The 13664-nt window shown below is 36.1% G+C and overlaps 1 protein-coding gene across 1 annotated transcript; it reads right to left on the reverse strand.

Moving 5' to 3' along the window:
• Window positions 1-7106: 7106 nt before the first annotated feature.
• LOC106373455 (mitogen-activated protein kinase kinase kinase 20) lies at window positions 7107-10725 on the reverse strand. The gene has a single exon (XM_013813626.3). It carries the CDS (start codon window positions 9408-9410, stop codon window positions 8220-8222), a length of 1191 nt encoding a protein of 396 aa, XP_013669080.1. The 5' UTR covers window positions 9411-10725; the 3' UTR covers window positions 7107-8219.
• Between the last annotated feature and the right edge of the window lie 2939 nt (window positions 10726-13664).

Below are 13664 nucleotides of genomic sequence, written 5' to 3' on the forward strand. Positions count from 1 at the left end.
TCATACCCATCAAAGATTGGACCTCCATTGATCTCTTTGATAAGATCAAATCCTTCGTTAGAGAAAACATCATCCAGTTGAAGTACAACATTTTTTTTGTTGGTGTGACTGGAGTAACGTGACTAGAACATGTTCCATGGACTGTTTCAACTTGTCACTCGCGAGTATTTATCGGAAGAAAATAGCTCGTTCATCCCTTCTTTTTTGCTGATTCTTTTTCGGAGACATGATAGTAAGACTGTTTTGTCTCTGATACCAACTGTAGAGAGCAGAAGCTTAGTAACAAGTAACTGTAGCAAAACGATACATTCTTGAGCTGTCAATACTCTCGACACGAATAAGAAGGTTTTTTTATCTTGGTGATACTCTCAACAAGTCAAAATAGGATTTAGTGTACTTCTCTAAGTTCTATAAAGATATTGATTGCAATTGCAAATATAATTCAATAATAAAGTGTCCTTAATTACAATATGAGATGACTCTTGTATATAATAAAAGCCATCGAAAAAACCTAAAACTAACATTACTAGGATTTATCTAATCATATAAATAAAGCTACTAAATACTAAAAGATAAGCTAAAATATCATAATGAGATAATGACTAAAATGAACTCGGTTTAGGTTACAACCGAGAGGCTAAACCGATGAGGATGCGCTGCATAAATATTATACTATATTTATCAAATATATAACATATAATAATTGATATAACAATAGTAATAGTGTATGGGAGTCATAAGTGAGAAGTTAAAACTGATGAGTAAAGTGGAGAACATGGAGGAAGATGATGGATATAAGTGGAGCAAGTGTTTTCTCCCACTCCTCTGAAATGCAGTCATCGCACGCTTCTTCCTACAAGGAATTGTGTCCAACTTCTTCTTGCTCCAAGGAGTCGTTGCCCACATCCTCTTCGGGAAGTTGTTGACCACTCTGAGACATCACCACTTCGAGTCGTCACCCACTCAGAGTCGTCGTCCACACTGAGTTAGTTGCCCGCTTCTCCATGCATCGTGTTCTTGCATGTATCCCGTTTAAAACGCTCTTGGTAACGAAGTTGTCATTGAAAGATTTAACGCAAAGTGTCAAAAATCCTTTGTTTCAGTAAAATTATCTAAACGTTGAGTAGAAACAGTTAAATCATAAAAGTAAACACCGAAATGGTTTTGAAAAAACAAAATAATTTTCATCATTTCGAAAACTAACAGCACCAAAAACCGCAATTCAGAGTGAAACGACGAGATTTTTTTTAAAAAACGTTAAACAGTCTAAATAGTAAAAGAATCCAAAAACAGTCTAAACACAAACAGTCCACAAAGATTTAAACCCTAAGAAAGCCCAAACCAATGATGGTTTACTTACTTGGCCAAGAATAAAGAAAAAAGGCAAGAAAATTTTAACTTTCGAAGAAGCTATAGGCTCGAACCTTGGAAATAAGGAGAGATCGAAGAAAAATAGATAGATGATAGATACAAATCTACGGAAAGATGAGAAAATGTACGACCTAAGTAGCATTTATATATACAAAGATCGAGACAGAAGAGAGGTAAATATTCATTCATGATTTCTTAGACTTTACACGCTCCAGATTCACATAGCTTTAGGGAACAGTTCTAGGTGGTCTTTAGTCTAGCGAACAAATTTTTCTGTCATGCTGTGTTGTTTTACTGCTCGTATCTGATTTACGAGACAAACGTTGTGAAACCAGTTCAATCTCTTAAAAACATTTTGTAAACTGAAATATGTTTGGCTTGATTCTCGAAAGCCATACGTAGGTAATTTATCAAAAGGTCCAATCCAAATTTTTTTTTTTTTTTAAACTCTTTTACATACTTTCTATCTTTTTTCGTTTTGTGTGTTTGTTGTGGTTATCATAAAAAATCTGGTTCTCTGAGAAGTTATATTTTCTTTTACAAATTTTAATTGTGCAAGTTTCAGCTTTCAATACATAACTTTTTGATATTTCTTAAGTACTCTTGGCTCGTCTCGTTATGTGATTATCATCTTGGGTGGAAAATGTATTAGCCTTACGCTCCCTTATTGATTATAATTTTTATTGGAAAACATGACTACAAGAATGGTTATATGGGTATCAGGCTACAGGTTTAATGTTGCATAGTTTCAAGGACGACATACAGATTGTGGTAATACTAAGAAGCCAAAGGGATAAATATAAACATGTTGCTGGGTATATGAGTTACGTAAGTACATCCATATCGGTTTATGGACTGTTAGGGTCTCTTCACTCCCAGTTGACTAGCTCTGTAGAGCTTATTAATAGGAATTTTTTTATGAAAGTATTGAGTTGGAATTGTAGAGGTGCGGGAAGTAATTGGACAATCAGTTACCTAAAGAAAATTTGGCATGAACACAAACCGGATTTTCTATTTTTGTCGGAAACAAAACAAGATTTGACTTTCATTCAAGGTTTTCAGGCCCATTTTGGCTATGGCAACTTAGTTACGGTGGACCCAATTGGTACAAGAGGAGGACTTGCTTTATTCTATAATAATGAATTCCAAGTAAATATTTTATATACTAGTAATAGGATGATTGATGTGGAAGCGATGGCTCTAGGGAAAAAAGTTTTTATGACTTTTGTATATGGAGAGCCGGTACAACAACTGAGAGATCACGTATGGGAACGTTTAACCAGGTACGGCCTGGCAAGATCAGAGCCGTGGTTTATAATAGGAGATTTGAATGAGATTACCGATAATCATGAAAAAGAAGGAGGCACACTAAGGAGCCCAGCATCTTTCTTATATTTTAATAATATGATTAGGGATACGAATTACTGGAATTCCCAGCCAGAGGAAATAGGATGTCCTCGCAAGGGAGAAGAAATAAAGGATTGGTTAAGTGTCGGTTGGACCGAGCATTGGCCAATGAAGATTGACATGCACTTTTTCCATGTTCTTTCACAGAATATTTAGGAATGGTGAGTTCTGACCATAGACCAGTGGTGGCTTACTTGGACAATAAAATACAGCGGCGACGAGGACAATTCCGTTTTGATAAAAGGTGGATTGGACAGGAGGGTTTATTGGATTCAATTGAGAGGGGTTGGGGAGAATCGGCAGCGGAGAATTCGGGGGTTTTCGTATCGAAAATTATTAATTGCCTACATGAGATTTCCACATGGCGTAAAAATAACCCACCATATGGGAAGGAAAAAATCAGTGAGCTGCAACAAGCGCTGGAAGAAGTTCAAAATGATAATAGTAGAACTCAAGAGGAAATCTTGGATGTTTCGAGGAAATTGCAGGAAGGGTATAAGGACGAGGAAAAGTATTGGCAACAGAAAAGTCGTAATATGTGGCATACTTCAGGAGATTTGAATACAAAGTTCTATCATGCACTGATAAAACAACGCCGGGCTCGCAATAGAATTGTTGGCCTATATGATACGAATGGTGAATGGATTATTGAGGAACAAGGTGTAGAGAATGTAGCAGTAGATTATTTTGGAGATTTGTTTCAGACAACCTCTCCTACAGAGTTTGATGGTTTTTTGGAAGAGATTATACCTACGATTACTCCTCAGATGAATCAGCGGTTAATCCGGCTTGCAACTGAGGAGGAAGTACGTCAAGTTTTGTTTATGATGCATCAGGAAAAAGCCCCAGGACCGGATGGGATGACGGCTCTTTTCTTTCAGCACTCTTGGCATATAATAAAAAAGGATCTACTGGAAATGGTTAATGATTTTTTGTCATCAGGGATCCTAGATACAATGTTAAATATGACGAATATTTGTTTAATCCCTAATGCGGAGAGACCTACGCGAATGACTGAACTCAGACCTATCAGTTTATGTAATGTAGGATATAAGATTATATCGAAGGTCTTATGTCAGAGGTTGAAGGTGTGCCTTCCTTCTCTTATCTCGGAAACACAATCGGCCTTTGTGCTGGGAAGGCTAATAATGCGTGTAAGGACAAATTTATGGCCATAAAAACTGATATGAGTAAAGCTTATGATAGAGTTGAATGGATTTTCATTCAACAACTTCTATCTAAAATGGGATTTGATCACCATTGGATACGACTGATGATGGAATGTATTTCCTCAGTACAATATATAGTGTTATTAAATGGGCAACCGAAAGAAAATATCATTCCACAGCGGGGGGCTTCGTCAGGGGGATCCTCTTTCTCCTTATCTATTTATTATGTGCACGGAAGCGCTGGTAGCGAATATTAAAAAGGCGGATAGGGAGAAACATCTGACGGGTATAAAAGTCGCTAGGGCTTGCCCTTCGATATCCCATTTACTCTTTGCAGATGATAGCATTTTCTTCTGTAAAGCAAAAAAGGAAGAATGCCATACTATTCTTCGAAATCTTAAGGAATATGAAGTGGTATCAGGTCAGCAGATAAATTTTGAAAAATCTTCAATTCAGTTTGGGCATAAGGTCGAGGAAGACTTAAGGCAGGATCTACGGGACATTTTGGGAATATAGAATCTAGGTGGAATGGGATCATACCTGGGAATACCTGAGAGTTTGGAAGGTTCAAAGATACAAGTCTTTGGTTTTGTTCAAGAGAGATTAAATAACAGGGTCAACGGATGGACTTTCAAGTTTTTCACTAAAGGGGGGTAAAGAGGTGATTATAAAATCAGTGGTAACAGCTCTGCCAAACCATGTAATGGGATGTTATCGTATTCCAAAAACGTGCTGAAAAAACTGACAAGCGCAGTGGCACGGTTTTGGTGGAGTCTAGGAAGTAATACTAGAGGGATGCATTGGAAATCTTGGGATAAAATCTGTGTGCCTAAGGATGAAGGAGGTTTGGGTTTTAAAGACCTTACAGATTTCAATACGGCAATGCTTGGGAAACAATTCTGGAGATTAATTGAGAAACCGAACACTTTATTTGCACGAGTGTCAAAGGAAGGTATTTTAGGAATGCTTCACCCCTGGAACCAATTAGATCTTACTCTTCATCTTATGGCTGGCGTAGTATTGTCTCAGCTAGATCTCTGGTTAGCAAATGACTAATCAAAAGGGTGGGATCAGGATCATCTATTTCAGTATGGAATGATCCTTGACTCCCATCCACCCACCCGAGACCAGCAAACAAAAATCAACACAACCTTTACCCGGATCTTACGGTGGATTCTCTTATTGATGAAACATCAAGAACAAGGAATTCACAGGTTATCAGGACATTGGTGGACCCGAACGATGTGCAGATAATTGAGAGTATACCTTTAAGCCGGTTTCGGACAGCGGATCAGGATGGATGGCATTTTACAAAGAATGGGAGATACACGGTTAAATCAGGCTATGAGGTGGAGCGAGTGTATCCAGATAAAGTTAGGACACTACCAGAGTATGGTCCATCAGTTTCGTTATTGAAAGCACACTGCTGGAAAGTGCGATGTCCACCTAAGTTAAAACATTTTCTTTGGACACTGGTCACAGGTTGCATAGCGGTAAAGAAAAATCTACGTTCACAAGGAATTCAAGGGGATACGATATGTGCACGATGTGGAGCACCTGAGGAATCCATAAATCATGGTTTTTTTGAATACTCTCCGGCAATTCAGGTCTGGGCACTTTCACGGATTCCATCTAACCCAGATATTTTTCCCCTTCATTCACTTTTTGCAAATATGGATCATTTATTTTGGAGAGTGTCTCCGGCAATGGAAGATCACCATTTTGCATGGATTCTATGGTATATATGGAAAGGAAGAAACAACAAGGTTTTTAGCAATTTGGATATTGACCCCCGCGATACTCTCAAGTTGGCGGAAGCAGAGTCGGTCCTATGGGCTGAGGCGGAAATTAATCATGCACAGAGATCTGATCAGGCCCGATCGGTAGTGAATGCGTCGGTCCCCACTACCCCAGGTAGATGGTGCTTTACGGATGGATCATGGAAAGAACATGATAAATATTCGGGACAAGGATGGTGTAGTACTTTGGAAGGATTTGATAGTTTGATGGGAGCAAGGAATACTAAAGTGTGTCAATCACCCCTTCATTCGGAGATAGAGGCGCTCATTTGGGCAATGGAATGTATGAGGAATTTAAGACAATATACTGTTACTTTTGCGACGGATTGTTCTCAGTTGGTGAAGATGGTTTCTGAATCTGAAGGATGGCCCGCATCTGTAAGTTATCTGAAAGATATCAAGATCCTGCAAAGAAGTTTCCACAGCTCAGAGCTCATCCATATACCAAGGACGTTAAATTCAAGGGCGGATAGTCCAGCACGCAGTGCAAGAAAGCAACCCTCGTTTGTAGTCCATATGGATGCGGAGCTACCAGTTTGGTTTACAGAATCTATATGAGTCTGTTTTTGTTGCTGATAAAAAAAAAAATACATAACAAATAAAAACAACAAAAAGTCTGTTGCAAACAAAAATTTAAAAATACTATGAAAAATTAAAATTTTAAAAATGTGATTAGAAAAAAAAATCTCAAAGACTTACGGAGAAAAAGAAAGAAGCAAAAGCTTCTAAAGGTTGAACCATTTGCACCCATGCACCCAACTATGGGCCTTGGGGCTGATTACGCCGTCTTCTCCTGTCTTCCATAGTTTGAAATATCCCAGTCTCTAACTATGCACGGAATCGCTCAGCTTCCTGATTTTCTCTCCACTGTATTTGTATGATTGGATACTGTAACTAGTTCCTTGATTTTTAGGTCCGAAAAAGGGAAAACTGAGTGGAGCTTTTGATTTCTGTTCATTGTCTGATCCATGTGTACTTCTTTTCTGATTTTGCCAAAAAAGAAAATCATCCGTAATGACTTTTTTCTTAAAATTTTGCATTTGTATCTTTGTCAGAGATTTTAACACAACAAATAAGGTTCTGCAATTGTAGATAACCGATATGTGACTATGTCTATGAACTATTTAACAATCTATCTATATCTATTAGAAAACATAAGGAATGTTATTGGTTAAGATTGGATCTATTTGGCAAATACTAACCCATTGACATTGTGATCTGCCTCCTTTATGTGTGTTTGGGATCATAGTATCCATTTGCTTCGTCTGAATTCGGTTGTTTCTTGTGGTTTGTGTAATTATCACTTGAATTTGGAGTAAGTATTCCTCGTGTCCTTTCCCTGAAACTTGCTCAAAATATTATTACTTTAGAAGTTTGTTAGGCAAATTTGGAGTAGCGATGTCTCTTTTCTAGATGTCCTTGTTCTGTATAATGGACCTTTCAAAACGCTATTCGTATGATCTCTTTACTTATACATATATATATTATAAAAGGGAAGGAATGATTGGATATATTTTGTACGTTATTAAACCACATCTTGTGAAAACATTGTGCTCTGCTTCCTTTGTAATTTTTGGAACCTGTTTTGTTTGTTTTTGTAGATGGTAACTTCTTGTAACTTGAGTATATGTCACTCATATTTTGGAGTAACTGTTCCATGTTAGTTTTCCCTGAAACTTTTTCTTGAGATTCAAATTTTCTTTGACTATACATAGTGGACAAGTTTGGTCTCTATATGATTCTCTGTTTCTTTATTTCCTGGTCCAAGCTAGCGTATGGCTTACAATCACTAACACTTGCAGGAGATGAAGGTTTCAAAAGCAGCTAGTTTAGATAAGATGAATGTTTTAAAAGAAGCGAACTCTGGTACTCAAAACACTCAATGTTCCACCGTGAAACAAGCTTGACCACTAGCAACTCGTCATGTACTGACTCTGCGAACGAAGAAGACTGTAGGCAACAAAACCCTTGTATTCATTCCGGACATCAAAGCCGACAAGAAGAAGTTTAAGGATGCAGTGGCACCAAGAGAGTCAACACTTTGATTAGACCCCCAGTGGCACCAAGAAGACACCAACTTTTTGGTTGTTTATTGCAAACAAGATTGTGTATAACAGAATTGGAATCATCTAAACAAGTTCATGTTTCCTCATTTTGTCATATACATACTACCAAGACACGACCTATTTGGTTTTAGACATCACATCTTGTCAGAATATTCTGATTCAGCTTACTGTTAATCAGTACAATTTAGTTTTTGTATAATATTCCATGAAATTTGCAGTCCAGTGACGATACTTAAGTACAACTGAAACTTAATAGATATATTCCTTAATCAAGCTTTTAGGATATTCAATTAATTCACTGCAACTGAAAATATATTATTCTTACAATAATCAACCAGAGTTCGAAGTAATAACACACAAATAATGAAATAAGACTAATTGACATGGACATCCATCTTTTTATCTTGTCACAGATCTTCTTCTTCCAACTCCTCCTCTTTAGGGTATTCTTCATCTATTTCAATTGCTCCTCCTTCGATGTCCTCATCAAATATTTCTTCTTCTTCTTCTTCTTCTTCTTCTTCTTCTTCTTCTTCCTCTTTGGTGTATTCGTTATTCCAAGTAAGAAACGGATGTTTCATCAAGCTATCAACATCCCACCTTTGGGAGGAGTCTTTCTGCAAACACTTTGACAGAAAATCTTTAGCTTCTTTAGACAAAGTCTCAGGGATATATGGAACCATATCGCTTACACCGATGAGAGTTATCCAATCTTCCCAAACAAGCTCTCCATGCTCACTCCAAACCCGTTCTCCTGTCAACATCTCAAGAACCGTACATCCAAAGGCCCAAACATCCGCACCATAGTCCAAAATATTGTCCCCTATAAGCTCTGGCGACATAAACCGTGTCGTACCTCTCCTATGACCCCATCCATCACCGTACTCACTCGACCCTTTCTCCATCGCTTTCCCAAAACCAGAGATCTTCGCTAAAAACCCATAAGGCCCTCTCAATCCTGTAACCTCTTCCGCGAGTAAGATGTTCTTTGGTTTTATGTCGCAGTGGATGATATTCTTTGCATGGGTATACCTGAGACCAATCAAGATGTCGAGAGCGAATCTCTTCGCATCTTCTTCTGGTAACCCGATACCTTTGTGGCGTTTGATTTTCTTAGCGAGGCATTGACCGGGACAGTACTCGAGAACCGTGTTGTATAACATCTTCTTACTCTTCTTGTCGAGTGTGATCTTTTTGCCGTAGTAGGATACAACGTATGGGTTATTTTCGAGACGGTTTAAGAATCTCTTCTCGTTCTCGAGTTGTGAAGCCTGTGAGAACGCGGACGTTTTGATTACCATCTCTTGAGGAAGAGACTCTTCTTCTCCCTTGGTGGTTCTCACGGCTAAGTGAACAGATCCGTACGAGCCTTTTCCTAAAAAGCGAGTCACCACCCACGAATCGCTTTCTGGAATATTATTGCTATTTAGGGTTAATTGATCCTTCAAAGGGCTCGTCTTGGTCGACGAATCAGCGTCGTCCTCTGTCACGCTCTCTGTTTTACGCTTCTTGTGAGCATGGTCCGAGTCGTAGTTGTCATCATCCCATTGACCTAATTGACTGCTGGTGTTACTGGAATAAGACATAGATCTCTTCATCTTTCTTTCTCACTCTCTTCAGATAGAATTTCTCGTGTTTTCGTTACTCTGAACAACGATGAGGCTCTCAGTATTTATAAGCCGCTTACTTGGGTTTCAAGTTTCTCTATTTCCTTTTTTCAATTAGGTTCGGGAAAAAGTCGAATCTTAGGTTTGGTGATAATCCAGCCGTTACAAGGTTCAGGTGATTGTTTCCATTTTTCACTGGAACATAGATTTGCCACGTTTAATATCTGATTTCTAAATTTTCTTTTTTCGATATGAATAGTGACTGTGAATATCTAATCTATTAATTTAAAATCATATTTTTTATTTACTGTTGTCATTTAAATTTTAAATGGCCTAACGCAAAATATGTAATCATAATTGTACATCTATTAATATTTTTTCTATTAATTTAATATTTTATTCATTCATATCTAACAACGAATTTTATTTTGAAAAGAATATATATTGTAATCCTCATATATAGGAATATAGATAGATCATTAATATTTTGCACCCTGCTCATTTTGGTCTAACCTATTATATACAACCAAATATTAATAATTTAATCCTATTATATCAACCAAAATCTATGTTCGATTAGAATTGGTCAACACACCCATCTAGATATACGTGCTGTGTTATGATTATTATTTTCTACATTACCTAGGTACAATATTCCTCTAATATACACTAAAGTCTTAAACGTGAGTCTCGAGGTATATATTTTTAATGTTTCGATGAACCACCATGGAAGATGTATTCATGCTTCTGTGAAATTTTTTTTTTGGTCGAATGTTTATGTGAGTTTTGAAGATTATATTTGCAACACTATGTTAGTCGTCATCATCTTGCAGTTTCCGCTTCATGTTTTTACAACACATAATAAGTGCCATGTGGTAGAATATGGCAATCATGTCTTATTGGTAAATTAGTCGTCGGGTCACGAGTCAGTCTATTTCAAAAACAATTCTTATCAGTCCAACTGAAAACGGGTTATATGCGATGGAGCCGAGGAAGACAAAGAAGGAGAAACGGAAAAGGAAAATCAGAAGAAAATCCTCACCGGCTATTAATGAAATCTTTCAAAAAATTTAATTTCAAAATTTAAGGAAATTTTAGATTTGATATAATCTAAAAACTTAACATAGCTATCTCTATGGAATTATCAATTTATTCTTTAGCGTATTTATTCACAAATATAAAAATTATAAAATGGTAATTGTACTAAAAAATATTAAACATATAAAATGAAACAATTTTGATCAAATCTTTCACTTAAATCCACACATAACTACACTACAAAATACTTTAAATCAATAACACCAGCTGCAATCAAGTTAATATATTTCAACTACATGTATTCCCCGTCGCTTTTGCTAAACAAAAGTATGATATATCATTTGACTCAAAAATTTGAGAGATATTAAATCTTTAATCAAAGATCTTTCCAAAAACATTTGTTTCGATTTTTCAGCTTAACCTTACAAAAACTTTGAATTAATGTGAAATTTTACAGAAATCAGATGCTCAAAATGAAAACTATTTTCAAAAAAAAAAATACTCACTAATAAACCTACAATATTTAGACACATCAAATGTTTACATAATCAAAATTGATAAAAGTACTTTAGAAAACTATCTGTTACAAAAATTATATATATTATGTTAACTTAAATTTTATTATTTAATATAAGTTTAAGAATATTAAAAATCATATAACTTTATATTATTAAATTAACCAAAAATCTGTTAAACAAATCTTAAATTTCACCAATTCAACAAATGTAACTATTATAAAGCACACACAAAATATAATATAAGAGAGTAGGCTTGGGCATTCGAATTTTTGGATCAAGTACGGATCGTTCTTTTCCGGTCCGTATTTTACGAGTCCATACATGTGGCCCTAACAAGGTATCTAATAACTTTTTGGTTTGGATTCAGGTAGGTTCGTTTATTTCAGGTCTGGATGGGTCCGGATCCATAATTCAGATACCTGTAATTTTTAGGTACGTAACATATCTGGATCGTTATTCGTTCAGGTATTGAGGACCCAAAAATACTAGAAGTACCAGAAAAATGCCAGAAACACGAAAATACTCAAAAACTCAAAACTACCTAAAATATTCAAATATCCAAAAAATCCAAAATTTAACATGACTAGAAAAACCAAAAATACCTAAAACTTTATCCACATACCCAAAATATATTTTTAAAATTTTTGAAATTTTATTCGAAACTCAAAACTATAACTGAAAATCTGAAACTGTAACTTAAAAATATCTGTTTACCAAAAACATATTCATAATATCCAAAAATACCTAATAACAAAATATTTTGGATACTTTGGTTACCCAATAGAGTCTTGGATATGACCCGTACTCAAACAAAGCCCCGCGGGTTCAAAGAAATACACTATAGGTACTTTTTCCTTGACCCAGACCCAAACCAAACCTGATTTCGGGTTGGTTTCGGATAAAATACCTAGATTTAATAGAGAATTACATAATAATGTACATACAAAATCTCAAATAAACTAATTCATAAATTATATATTTTTCAAAAAAAATATCTTCTTCTATATAATACGAATTTGTAACATAATAATGGAAACAAATTTAAAATACTAATTCATATAAAAAATTATGTACAATTTAAAAACCCGCACTTTTGAAGCGCGGAAAAGCGTGGGTCAAAATCTAGTCAATATTATTAAAAGAGAATGAGTCTTCAAAAATCTACATATGAAAGATTGTTGCACCTGCTTAATTAATTGTTGGGCTATATAATAAATTAACCTAACTATAAAATATCAATCAGTGCTTCATACCCTATATTTTCTCCGGTAGTCAACCGGAAATTATAACTAAGCAAATCAAATTAATTTTTATCATATGTCGATGGTTTCCACCTTGCTATATCCACTTTCTTCCATATTATTATACTTACCATATAAAAAAATTGGTCTACACACATTCTAAATATATACTGATTGTAACACTAAGAAATAGTAAAATACTCATGTGAACATGAATCTGAATAGTATTTAATTATAAAGTTATTCCATAAAACATTTCCTACGTATTTGATATATATATATATACCATGAAACATTAGTAATAGTTATGTTCATTGTTCAATGTTTATAAAACTATTATTGTCGATTGATTATAAGTTGCCCCTTTTTTTTTCTTTTTTGACAGCAAACGGCTATTCTATTATTCAAACTTGAGGTGGTCTGGGTAACCAGACCGGAATAGAACAACCAATAAAATATAGAGATCTATGAAAAGAATGTGCATTCATAGCTAACGAATCTGCAATCTCATTTTGCGTCCTTGGTACATTGCTGATCTTGAAGTCCGAAAAACACAACCGAAGAGTTTGAATGATTTCCAGCTCAGTTGAAAAGTTGGGCCACGCTTCTGGTTCTCGCATCATTGCAATCAGGTCTTTGCAATCCGTCTCAAAACTCTGACAGGTCGAGTGTTGTATCATACTCTCCATTGCCCATCTTAACGTTTCTAGCTCTGAGTGTAACGGTGTTTCGCGCCGTGTTAAGTTCCTTGATCCCATACGTTGAATTTTCCCCGTGCTATCCTTCCAGACCCATCCAATTCCACTAAACTGAGCTGTGGAGGTCCACGAACCATCCACCATGCAGATATTACCCAAGCTTAAGACATGTGTTTCTTCTTGGGGTTGTCCCTGTAGAGGAGCAGATATAGATTCCTTGGCATTATTCCAAGCTTGGCACTCACTCTCTGCATACCTGACTAGTTCCAATGGGTCTTTATCTATGCCTCTGAACAACTTATCATTCATGGCTTTTCAGATGTACCAAATTATCCAAAGGATAAGGATCCCTGTCATCTTCCGGCTTCATTATATTATTTTTCCTCCAGAACAGGTAATCCATGTTAGCATAAACGCTTGATACCGGAAAGGTTTGAGAACTCGATGGTGTAGATGATAGTTCCCATGCTTGTAAGGATGGTGGGCATTCAAAGATCGCATGAGTTACAGTTTCCTCTGGCTCTCCACATCTTGGGCAGTAGTTATCACATCGCATATTGCGTCGGTTTAGATTCCTTGTTACCGCTACATGTCCAGAGATTAATTGCCATATAAGATGACAAATTTTTTGTGGCGCATTCACTATCCAAGCAAAGGCTTGGAGTTTAGTTATACTGGGTTGTAGAACTTCTAAAGCCTCATATGTTCTCATCAGATTCATAGCAACCCAATATCCAGACTTAACCGTAT

This window comes from Brassica napus, chromosome C1 (genome assembly GCF_020379485.1).
Source record: "Brassica napus cultivar Da-Ae chromosome C1, Da-Ae, whole genome shotgun sequence".
Lineage (NCBI taxonomy): Eukaryota > Viridiplantae > Streptophyta > Magnoliopsida > Brassicales > Brassicaceae > Brassica > Brassica napus.